Below are 12,804 nucleotides of genomic sequence, written 5' to 3' on the forward strand. Positions count from 1 at the left end.
GGGCTCTTAGAAAAGATAACGAAAGGGACTCTGGGTTATACGCAGTGTTAGTCATTTGCAAGGAATGGGAAGTCCTCTCTGCCAAGTAACAGACTCTGTTCATCACTACTGTCGCCTGCCGCACCTCTCTGACGCTTCCGAAATGGTTCCAGAGCAGGGACTTATGAGAGATGCGGGGTCAAAAACTGAACATGAGGTGAAAACACAGAGGCACATGAGGCTGACGTCTGAAAATAAGATGTGTAGGCTAAAACTGCTGCAGTCATTTCTAACCAGCAGCACATATATCCTTATAATGTTCAACAAGCTGAATTCTTGTTTCTGATACAGGAAGCCAAACATTTTTAAAACAATGAGTCACTGACTATTTAGAGCCTCTTCCTGCCTTCTCCAGGGGGCCTCGTCTTATTGGCCGAGTACAGGGGCATGGCTCTTATTGCAAAGACAGAGGATTAGCGTTGTTTTCCCACACAGTTAATTAGTAGAGAATCATCTGTTTCCTTTGGGAACAGCCAGCGTGCATCAACTCCTTTATCTTTGCCCTGGGGAATGGATTAACAGGTAATAGACATACAGACTGGGAAATGTGTTGTCTTTCAATATCTGTCTCTTTATTCATAATATAAACAAAACAAAATTATATGTTTTGTTTTTTTCTGTTTTACAGCTCAGTTGCAGATTTAATATTTGCCAGATATAGCTTCAAATAGATCCGTAATAGGTCCTTGGCTTGACAGTTTCACTTGACAGAGGTAATTATGCCCAGTTATTACAGCAAAGCTTGTAACTGCATTAGTGACAGCTTTAATTAGTAAGTGAAAACAATGTGTGCCCTGCTGCCTGAGTACATCCATTGTACACTTGCAGCCTTTTCTCCATGATTTAGAGTAGTGGTCCCCACTGTCAAGGCGCACATGGCTGAAGCACTGCCTGTTGCTAAGCGATGGGAGGACAAGACGTGCAAAGATTAGATTACAAACAGATTTGCTTTTATTGAAGCATGTGCCGTCCTTGTGGGCTTTTTTCTCTGAGATATTATTGTTTAGTGACCTCATCTCATCCCTGCACTTCCGATCAAACACAAAACTCGAAGTGTTGCCATGGAAACCAAGAACAGTTTGCTGTCGGGAACGTTCCTGCATTCGTATGTCTCTGATTTTTTTCAAGCCGGATGGAAGTGAGACTGCAAGAAGGGCAACTTGATCCCTGATGAGCTAAACATCTCACTTAGTCACAGTTACCTGCGTCAGAGACACTACTATTTGACTGACTTATCTAGATCAAAAACAGTGTCTTTGGTACAAGCTGTCCTAGTGTTTACTTTGATAATTAACACCTGTCGTACTGTAATGACTAAATTACACCTCAGCATATTAAAAGATTGGTTTAAAACAACAGTCTTACAACAGTCAGGTTTCCATATGAACACTAAAACATGTTTCTCTTGCTGTAATCATTCCTCCTGGTTGTTTAAAGATCCCTCCTTAATGCACTTTCAATGTAGGTGTTGGGGGACACAATCTACATTAAAAAATGTATGTGTAAAAGATATTACAAATTTTATCTGCAACTAATATGAGGTTTCAGCATTCTAAATTAGTCAAATCAAGTTAATAATCTTCCAAACTATTAGTGCTTTTAGTGAAAAATGCCCCTTTTGGTTACTGTCCCTCCACTGCAGCTCAACAGGTAAACACTGAACGAGGGTACAGAAAGTGGAAATTTTATACTAAAAGTGGCAGATATCCATTTTATTTGACTAAATAAAACTAATGAAGCCTCATATTAGCTTCAGATGAATTTTAAAATACATTTTTGCTCAAAACAAGGACTGTGGATTTTGTCCACCATCACTTACATTGTAAGCAAATTAGGAAGGGATATTTAAACTGCCAGGATGAACAGGATGATTGACTATCGCAACCAAACACTGTTTCAGTGTTAATTTGGGAACCTGGCTGATATTTTAAGATAGACTTGAAAAATTGTGAACCTGCCCTTTAACACTTCCAAGTGACAAATTGAGCTGTAAAATTAACTTGAAGCTGTTTTTAATGTCTAGCAATGTGCAGTTGTAGATTCATCATCACGTGGGCTTACAATACATTCATTATTTAACAGCCAATTTAAATAAGAAAATAATACAATAAAAGGTTAGCTACATATGGGCAAAAATAAATAATTGAAAAATAAATAATTGTGTTCCTAGCTGCAGGTCTGATGTCTGCAGCCAGCATGGAGTCTAGTTGCATCCAGTCATGTATGTTGTGTAAACCAGTCAGCTTGGAGACAAGTGTGTGTTTACCATGTCAGCAGAGAAGCCAGGTGAAGTGCACAAAGAGCCTGCTGTATCATACAGCCTGTATGTAAACATCATTTACATCAGTCTGATCGGAATACAAAACTGAAGAGACTCAGGCACAGAATGAAGTCAAAAGCTCTCAGAGTGCTGAATCTATTGTAACCATACGTTCTCATTTGTAAAATATTATCAGGTCATTTCTGGTAAAAGAAATGGCATCCTGGCTGCTGAAGTGCTTGTTATAAGAGCCAGAGTCACTTAACAATGCTACTACCGCTTAATGATTAATATGTGGTTGGGGTTTATGGATGCTTTGACTTACAGCTTTGCAGAGAAAGGTTACATTTGATAATTGGTGTTGGTCTGTCAGTCCCTGTTCTCATGGAGAGGTGCTGATTCTCCAGGAGGCAATTTGCAGTGACTGAGACATCGATCTGTCCTCAAAACACCATCTGAGCAGGTATACAGAGAAGAGCAAGAGGAGGAAAGGCCATCTCAGATTTGCCACAAAGCCAAAACAATCAACGAAAGGCCGCAGGCAGTTGCCAGGCAACACTATCCCTATCACAGCAGGAAGTAGAGTGAACAGAGCGTTAATCACTTTCAGCTCCATCTCGCAAGAGGCACAGACCTACAACGTTCTGGTCAGACAGAGGTCTCACACCATGTTCAGTCACACTGATTTGTACCTGAATTTCCTGGCATTTTACTCAAGGCCCAATAAAAAAAGACATCTCCAGCTGGTATATTTACATAACTAATGTAACACATCTCGGAGAATTAATATCACATTAGTCCATTTTCGTCTTACTTTATTTCTCAACTCAAGTGTGTGTGAGTCTGACATTCATTTTATCAGGAAAAAAATTAAAGCCCTGTCTGCCTGCCGTTCAGTCTGCTTCAAATCTGTTTTCTTTCACCTGCCAAAACACATATTTTCAAGACATATCCAGCTCCAACAGAGTTTCTGAAATTATATTCTGTGCTTATCTATCTCACACAGGTGGAATCCAGAACTTGCATCTAAAAAAAACCAAGAGATAGACTCATCATCTGCAAAACGGGTGAATTCGAACTGACTTTTAAAGTCACAGGAAGGTCACAATTTGAAATTTCATGACGAAACATCAGAATATGCCGCACTGCCACGCCCACCATGTATAACACAGGCAAAACATTTTGAAAAATGTTCATCTCCAAGGTCTTTACATGATACAGACCAAATTTGAAGTATGTGGGGTCAAATATCTAGGAGGAGTTTGTTAAAGTACGAGGGCTGGAAATGGCAAAAATAGTGCCAAAATCGCAACTTTGAATCATAATAGCCAACTTCCTGTTGGACGGACAATGTGGTCCACCCAACGTTTTTGTGCATCTGGACATGATACATTTGTAAACCATTACATACATACCATACATTTGTGATTTCGTTCTCCTACATCAATCTGGACCATTGAGCCATTTTGCCACACCCATTTCTGGGACCCATAAGATATCACATTTTTCATCAAGTCTGACGTGTATGCACATTTTCATGAGTTTTCATGCATGTTTAGGCTGCCAAAAATGCGTTTGTTTTGGAATTAAAAAACGCAGAGTTTTCCCTACAGATACAATAGGGCCTTCGCACTGTGATCTGCTCGGGCCCTAATTAGGGTATAAGTATGCACCCTTTAATATATCATTCTGTAATCACACATAATAATTCATGAGACGTAAAAATGATTTTTATGTCCATGGTTGCTCATCTTCATTTATGAAATGATGTCTTGTGGCATTCTGAGTAGGAGGCTATATGGGTGCAGCAGCTTACTGGCATGCACAGGCTCTCACAGCGTTGCCAAAGCCAGGCATGCAGCAGCAGATCTGTGAATTGAGGAGAACCCAAAAAAATCTCTAAAAGCAGCGTGTGGGTGGATTCACTTGAGTAAAAAATGACAAGGTTTCCCCAGCTCAGTTGGCACTCATAAACAGACCTAATGAAATACATAAACAGAGTCTGCACAGTGAGCAAGAATGGCAAGAGATGGATGAGAGAGTCATGGTTAGAAAGTTGGACAGGTTGGGACTGCCTGTACATGTAGTCTGGGCTAATCAACTAACATTTAAAATAGTAATACAATTTAAAGAGTTGTTTATGTCTCTTCGCCTTTAAAGGCCCTGCATACACAATGACACAATTTGGCTTCCGGGCACATCACTCGACAGAGTCAGCCATTAACTTACTCTTAGAAAAAACCAAACAGTCTCTCGACAAGTCAGCATGTTTTGGTGCAGTGTTCCTGGACTTGAAAAGAGCGTTTGATACAGTAGATCATAAAGTGCTACTTAACAAACTCTCACTTTTTTAACTTTTCAGAACAGGCGATCTTGTGGATACAATCATATCTAACAAACAAGAGACAGTGTGTTGTTATTGAGGGGGTCAGGTCTTCCTTTCTTACTTGCTCTGTAGGGGTCCCGCAAGGTTCGATTCTAGGGCCAATACTTTTTTCACTGTACATTAATGATTTTCCAACTGCTTGCAAAAATACACATGTACAAATGTATGCAGACGATGCAGTTATATCTACATCAGCAAAAAACACTCAGCCAGCCAGGGTATTCCTGCACGCTATGATTATTTCACACATAGAGTATGGGTTCACTAACTGGTCACATACTAGTACTGCTGCACTCAATCAGATTGAAGCACTTTACAAAAGAGCGATACAAATTTTCGATAAAAAAACGATATCATTTCATCATTGTTGCATACTACTGAAACATAGCCTTCTCTTCATCTATCTTCAAATCTAGAAAGGACTAGCACCGCCCCCACTGTCTGATTATGTCAAACAGAAAAACAACAACAACTACACGACCAGGGCCACTACAAGAGGGGGCTGTATAATCCCACTCAGGCGCACCGCATGTGGGCAGTCAGTACTCTCCGTTGCAGGTAGTCACATTTGGAATAGTTTACCCTCCATGATACGGGACTGTAACACGTATTCCACATTCAAATTGCATCTAAAGAAGTGGCTTAAAAATAACCAAATCTGTAATCACTGTAAATGTGCAATGTATGTTTTGTTTGTTTGTTTATTGATTTTATTTTTTATTTATTTAATTATTATTATTATTATTATTATTTTCTTTTTCTTTTTTTTCTCTTTGTTTTCTTTTTTTTCTCCATTTACTTATTTATGCCTTTCTGTCTCTATACCTCTTTCATCGTGTACTTAACTATGTAACTGACAGCACTTGGAAATCAGCACTATAGCACTTTAACCCCTAAATGTCCATATATCTCCCACTGTCATTCATTATAACCAATCAAAACCACAATAACACCTATGTACCGGATTCTGCATTGCTGCAATCTCACAATCCATCTACACACCCCTAGCAGTCCCTCTTCACCTGCCTGAACACTACTCAGCCGCACTTAGAAACAGTATGTAAAGGTTAAACAAGCACATTGTACTGGAAACAACATGAAGTGTGAAATACTATTTTAACGTGTCGCTGGACTACTTACACTGTGACGCTATGACTGTTGTGAATATTTATTGTAATTGCCTCGTATATATTATGTGTAATGTAGTTAACTTTGTTTTTAGGAATTGTGCCAGTAACATCTGGCAGGGGGTACTACCAATGGAAATCAGCCCTTGGCTGCAATTGGGTGCATTTACCTTTTTAGTTCTCTGAAAATGTATAAGGATGTCCATTGTCCTTGTGGATAAATAAATAAATAAAATCAAAATCATATCACTGTGACACTTAACATTGTATAGAAATAAGACATAATTTGATGGACCAAAATTATCAAGTTTCCAAGTTCTGCATCGGCTCAAGTTGGCTGCATTTTCTGTTTCCGTCAGAAGGCCTCAATATATGACAATGAGAGCACAACCAAAGTCTCAGATTTATCTGTAATCCCCAATTTAACAATCAGATAATCTAATAATGAATATGTTACTCATTCATGGCACCAGAATAATTCACAAACCAAAGATGGTCCGTTTAATTAATAGGAACCTATGCGTGTGGTGAGAAAACAGGAATCATGGCACCAGTCAGAACATGATTGTTAACATATTCAGCTGTCAGATGGTGCAGTGATGATAAGGTGTAAGAGAGAAAATGTGTGACGACTTTGTGAGGCCACATTCAGCCACATGTAAATAATATATATGTGCCTTCATTTAAGTGAGCATACAAGAACGTGCATGCCATGTCAAAAACATACACACTACACATCCACAGAAATTCTGGAAAAATAATTTTAACTTATGGTTGACTATGAAATTGCAATATGATGTCTTAATGTCAGACCAGAAGATGTTTAGGACACATGAGAAGCATTTTAAATCATATTTACACAAGTTTAGAGCATGAACGTTGAATGTTGTGTCTACATGAGTTAGAGTTCAGGATATAAAGATGTATAATTTGACTTACTAAGTTCATGGGATCACAATGTTTTGTTTTGTTTTTTTATCCTGGGAGCATAAATGTGCAAAATTCGTATCAATCAGGCTATTAGGTTGTTGGATGAGAGAAAAAATCACTGCTCATTGAAAGAGTGGATGATGATGATGATGATGATGATGATGATGATGATAATGATGATGATGATGATATTATATCTAGTTTTTGACCTACATCATACAATCTTATGAACCTTAAAAACGCTTCTGCTTTTTACTTTTTCTACTTCTCTTGGCCGGTCCGACTTTTCCATTTTGGTTTCCATGCGCTCTCTGTGCGTCTTCAGCAGCGCATCTTTGGTGCAGTCAAATTCGGTAAACAGCGCCTTCTGGGTTATGAACGCACTACTTCTGCCGAAAAACCACTGCAGCAGCAGCAGCACAGCACAGAGACAGCAGCAGGCCTAAGGGAAACCACAGGGAGGCTAGTCAGCTACAGACTGCTCTTTCTTAATTATGTCCAATGGCTGCTGATCAGCAGCCGGACCTGCTCAAAATGCGCCAATTATCTGCAAAGGACAGATGAGCGGTCGTATGCGTACAAAGCAATATGCTCTGTTGAAATCAAAGACGGACGATTAAAACAGAGTCGTTTATGTAGTTTTCAGTACTTCAAAGGACGTGTGGTGTCTGCTCTTTATGTAATCTTTTTTTTCTTCTTTTTGCGTAATTTTGTGCCTTGTATTGGATGCCGCGTGGACCGGGATTATTTTGGCGAGGATATCTCTAATGCTCTCCCTCCTCCCTGCATCCGCTGTTGTCCTCAACATCAGACACACAGACTCAGGCAGACGGGGAGTATCTGTATGCAGCAACGTTGTAAAAGGACGAGGAGCCGTTTTAATGAAATCCAACATCCCTGCAACTCGGTTGAAGGTAGGTGTCTCTCGGTTCTCCATCTCTCGGCTCACGTTTCCATGTTGTGCTCCTTTGTTGTCGAACAGAATGGTGCAGTGCAACGTTTGCACAGCTCTTCCACAAATGGACAAGGACGTTTCAGAATATGGTATTATACAATATTGACATGAATTTACATGTTTGTCGTCTTTTATTTGTTTGCTCGCTTTCATGTTGTGGTATTTTGTGATTATGTTTGTGCGTCTTAGAGACATAAAAGAGCGATGAGGAAAGGAAGATAGGGAAATGGGGAGAGGGAAGAAAATCAATGTATGTCCTCTTGGAGTGTGAATGCACATGGGTTAGCGTGAGTAATGGTGTATGCGTGTGTATTTGTGCATTGTACAAAGCAGGGGAAAGTTTGTAGCTAGTGCAAATGCTTCATGCGTGAGAAACAAGCAAAACAGAGATATAGTGGTTTCATGTAAGATTACATGTTCACATGGGTGCAGAGGTGGAAAGTAACAAGGGACATTGACTCAAATAATGTCCGCAATACTGTCGGTGTATTTCACTTGCTTATTTTGATTCTGAGAGACTTTGCGCCACTGCATGTTAAAGACAATTCAAATGAGTTCTATAGGCTACATTCATGTGTGGCTGTTGTTGCTTTTTTATTTGCATATTAAGCTTTTATTTGCAAAACAAATTACAAGCTCATAAAATAAAATGGATCTCTAGAGTTTAAACCACTCGACATATATTTATGTATATATAGTATATATCAAGTATTTAGTATAAAGTAGTTAGATCGTGCACCACTACATTAAAATACTGTTATAAAGGGACCCTTTCCAAACTGAATGTCATTACTTTTAATACTAAATTTCACTGTTGCTAATATTTGTTCATTTCTGTTTATTCTTGCTATTGCAGGTAGTATAGAAAAATGTGACCCACAAATTAAAACATAGCAGGTGTGTTAGACTCAATGGATTGTAATTGGACATATAAGAATGAGTTGAGCTTGTGTTGATGTAAACAAACATTGAACAGCATCAGAGACAGCATCATCAGCTGCATAGTGCTTATGCCTGTGTGAAAATATTTTACAACCAATATGAGAGTGATAGCAAGTTCCTGTTTTTAAATGAGATGGTGACCCATTCATTTACATTTGGATCAAAGCCTGTCCTCAAAGTATTTTCATTGTTTGTGGTATTGTTGGGATTTGAATACTAATCCTCCACTTTGTCTGTATGTTATTTTGTGTATGTTTGTGTTTACAAAGCATGGTATTTAGTATCTATCTATCTATCTATCTATCTATCTTACGACGGAGTATTAGGGCCAGACTAAGAGAATTGTTTTTGTTGTTGTTGTTGGAAATTACGTGAATAAAGTCATAATATTACGAGAATAAAGTCATAATATTACGAGAATAAAGTCATAATATTAGGTCTACGAGAATAAAGTCGTAACATTACGAGAATAAAGACGTAATATTACGAGAATAAAGTCATAATATTAGGTCTACGAGAATAAAGTTGTAACATTACGAGAATAAAGACGTAATATTACAAGAAAAAAGTCATAATATTACGAGAAAAAAGTCATAATATTGCGAGAATAAAGTCGTAATTTAATGAGAACTGCATTAAAATGAGGTCAGTCAAACTGTATGTTTTACAGTTGGTTTGACATCCTGAGGTCAAAAGGTTATTTATTTATTTTAATTGTAAAAAATTGACGAAAATATACATTTGCAAAATAAGCCTTGTGGCACATGAGGGATATTAGTCTGTATGTTATACAGTTGGTTTGACATTATTCATTCAAATTGTTGAAGCGCATAATAGGTTTGTATTTTGAATGTCAAATGAATGTTGAATATTGAATTAACTGAATGTCGCTACCACAGATAGCCTTGCAGTCGACCACTACCAGACAGCTCCTCTTCCACAAAAGAAGCAATTTCTTCCAAGTCTGTGTGGTTCTTTCTTTGAAATAGAGACACAGTCATTTGCACAATTGTTTCAAAGTCCAGATACTGATAATAATTTGATGCTGATGTGCCAAAAGATTACGTATCTCCTTGTATTTGTATAGAGAGGGGGGTGTGACATGCAGCAAAGGACCTTCGATTGGGATTCGAACCGGGGTCGGCTGCGTATATGGCATGCGCTCTAACCACTTGACCACCTGCTAAAATTACTACTTTGTTCTCGTAATATTATGACTTTATTTTCGCAATATTATGACTTTTTTCTCATAATATTATGACTTTTTTCTGGTAATATTACGACTTTATTCTCGTAATTTCCAAAAAATAAAAAAATTCTCTTAGTCTGGCCCTAATACTCCGTTGTACTATCTAATAATACCCACTTATGTGTAAGAATATCTGTTTATATCCCTTGTTTTTACTTTTTTCCAGCCTTCAGTCAGCAATGCCTGGGAATCCTCCAGCTGCTCTTCCATGCTATCTTCTGAGAATGGGATCATAAACCTCTCTGGGATATAGATCAACTGCTAGCATGTTGCAGCCTTCTGCTAAAACAGGTGACAGCCTGTTAAAAACGTTACCTCCGTGGAATAGGCGTCCGAGATGGGCCCTCCTCCTCACCATCTGTGTGGCTCTCCTCTGGCTTCCAGGGGCAGTGGGATCAACCCTAAACTGCCATAAGACTTGCATCTGCGCCTCAAACATAGTGAGCTGCGCCAAGATGAATATGACCACTGTCCCAACGGGACTGCCACTCTACACTGCTGTGCTGGATCTCAGCTACAATAACATAACAAGGTTACGATCAGAGTGGACCCCGGTCAAACTCCTGAAGCTCCATAACCTACTGCTCAGCCACAATGGTCTCCACTTCCTGTCTTCAGAGGCGTTCGTATATGTGAAGTACCTGCGCTACTTGGACCTGTCCTCCAACAACCTGCGGCAGCTGGATGAGATAATCTTTGACCCTTTGGTCAACCTGGAGGTCCTCTTGCTGTACAATAACCAAATTTCCCAGATTGACCGCACAGCCTTTGTTGGCGTGATCAACCTTCAGAAGCTCTACCTTAGCCAGAACCAAATCTCCCGCTTCCCTGTGGAGCTGGTCAAGGAAAAGTACCGACTGGAGAAACTTAGCCTCCTGGATGTGTCCTCCAACAAGGTCAAGGTGTTGCCCATTGATGAGCTCCAGGTGTTGCCTGCCTGGATTAAAAATGGCCTCTACTTCCACAATAACCCTCTGCTGTGTCATTGTGACCTCTACACACTCCTGGCCCACTGGTACATTCGAAAGCTTAACTCTGTCGTGGACTTCAAAGATGATTATACATGTGTTCTACCTGGCCAGCAGAAAACCCAAGTTGGTATTTTTGATCTCAGCGGTGACACCATGAACTGCAGCACATTCAAGGAGGCAGATGAAGAGGCTTTTCTGGAGCAAAAGCTGATCCTTGCCTGTGACACCAAACACAGAGTCACATCAAAGACCTGGACGATGCCTGGCAACATGGTGGTGACACCTGGAAGCAACCAGACAGCCAAAGTCTTGCCAGATGGGAGTCTACAGATTAGTCCGGTGAGGCTTGATGACTCTGGAACTTACACTTGCTTTGCAATGAACGAGGCCTTCAATGAGACGATCTATGTGGTGCTGAAGGTTCACAACTTCACCATGCACGGAGGCGGGGAGACCCTGAACACAGCATACACCACCTTGGTGGGCTGCCTGGCCAGTGTGGTGCTAGTGCTCATGTACCTGTACCTGACACCATGTCGCTGCTTCTGTTGCCCCAACAAGGGTAAGAATCGGGGTGACGACAGCATCCACTCCTCCATGCTCAGTGTGACACCTACCCACGAGGACCCAGCACTCAAGGCCGAGCTTAACAGGCATGTGGCATTCATAGACTCTAAGGACTTACAGGGCCAGAATGGCAAACTGAACCCCAATGGGGATGAGGATGATGATGATCTAGATGCAGAGGCCGGATCTCTTATGAAGGGAAAGAGGAAGAAGTCAGTAGCAGAGTCCATCAGCTCCGTCTTCTCAGACACTCCCATGGTGGTCTGAGATGGCAACGACAACAACGCCACACAACTGGATGTAAATGGTACAACGTGAGCCATGTTTTAAGTTCATGTAAACTTTGACCTTGTGGGAGAAAACGGAGAGATGTTCATTTATAATTGCTGGCAAGTGATAATAAGGATCTCAAAGGGAGTCAAAAATGAACTGTCTTGTTGTCAACAAGAACAATAAACAGGACTTATCCAGCATTTTAATCTGTAGCACTTAATATTCATACTGTGAAGGAAGTGCAGTGTACAAGGACAGTGAAAACTACTGAAGTCGCATGTGAGTGAAAGGTAGATGATATGTTGTTATCAGCACTCAGGAAGTTATAATAAATTGCTTAAGTGTGGGAAATACATACAATGCACAGATTCAATTAGATTTGGAAACAAAATAGCTTACAGTTACTTCTTTTGGCTGTTCCCGTTAGGGGTCACCATCGTGGATCATCCATTTCCATCTCTTTCTGTCCACCACATCTTACTCTGTCGCGCCAGCTACCTGCATGTCTTTAGCATCCTTCTCCCAATATAACCAGCATCTCTCCTCTGCATGTTCAAACCATCTCAAACTCGACTTTGTCGCTCTGTCCCCAAACTATCAAACCTGAGCTGTCCCTCTAATATACTCATTCCTAATCCTGTCCATCCTCGTCATTCCCAGAGAAAATCCTCTACTCTGCCATCTCCAGCTCCAACCCCTGTCTTTTCATCAGTGCCACTACCTCTAAACCATACAACATAGCTAGTCCCACTACCTTCTTTTGAACATTCCCTTTCACTTTTGCTGGAACTCTTGTCACAGATCACTCCTGACACTCTTCTCCACCCACTCCACCCTGCATGGACTCTTTTCTTCACCCCACTTCCACACTCTCCATTACTTTGGAGTCGTTGACCCCACATTTAAACTCATCCACCTTTGCCACCTCTACTCCTGGCATTCTAATAATTCCGCTGTCCTCCGTCCCATTTATGCATGTATATTCTGTCTTGCCTCATTCCTTTTCTCTCCAGTGGTACCTCCAACTCTCCAGGCTCTCCTCAACCTGCTCCATACTCTCACTGCAGATCACAATATCATCCGCAAACATCATAGTCGAGCATCA

General features: G+C 40.3%; 1 protein-coding gene across 1 annotated transcript; it reads left to right on the forward strand.

Annotated features, from left to right (window-relative positions):
* The first annotated feature begins 10,154 nt into the window (after window positions 1–10,154).
* amigo1 (adhesion molecule with Ig-like domain 1) lies at window positions 10,155–11,693 on the forward strand. Its single transcript, XM_062427743.1, has one exon. It carries the CDS (start codon window positions 10,155–10,157, stop codon window positions 11,691–11,693), a length of 1,539 nt encoding a protein of 512 aa, XP_062283727.1.
* Window positions 11,694–12,804: the final 1,111 nt, after the last annotated feature.

The sequence above is a fragment of the Scomber scombrus genome, chromosome 10 (assembly GCF_963691925.1).
Source record: "Scomber scombrus chromosome 10, fScoSco1.1, whole genome shotgun sequence".
Classification (NCBI taxonomy): Eukaryota; Metazoa; Chordata; class Actinopteri; order Scombriformes; family Scombridae; genus Scomber; species Scomber scombrus.

Bases quoted from the DNA above. Each gene is read 5' to 3' on its own strand.
- amigo1 (XM_062427743.1), top strand. From the start codon at position 10,155: ATGTTGCAGCCTTCTGCTAAAACAGGTGACAGCCTGTTAAAAACGTTA.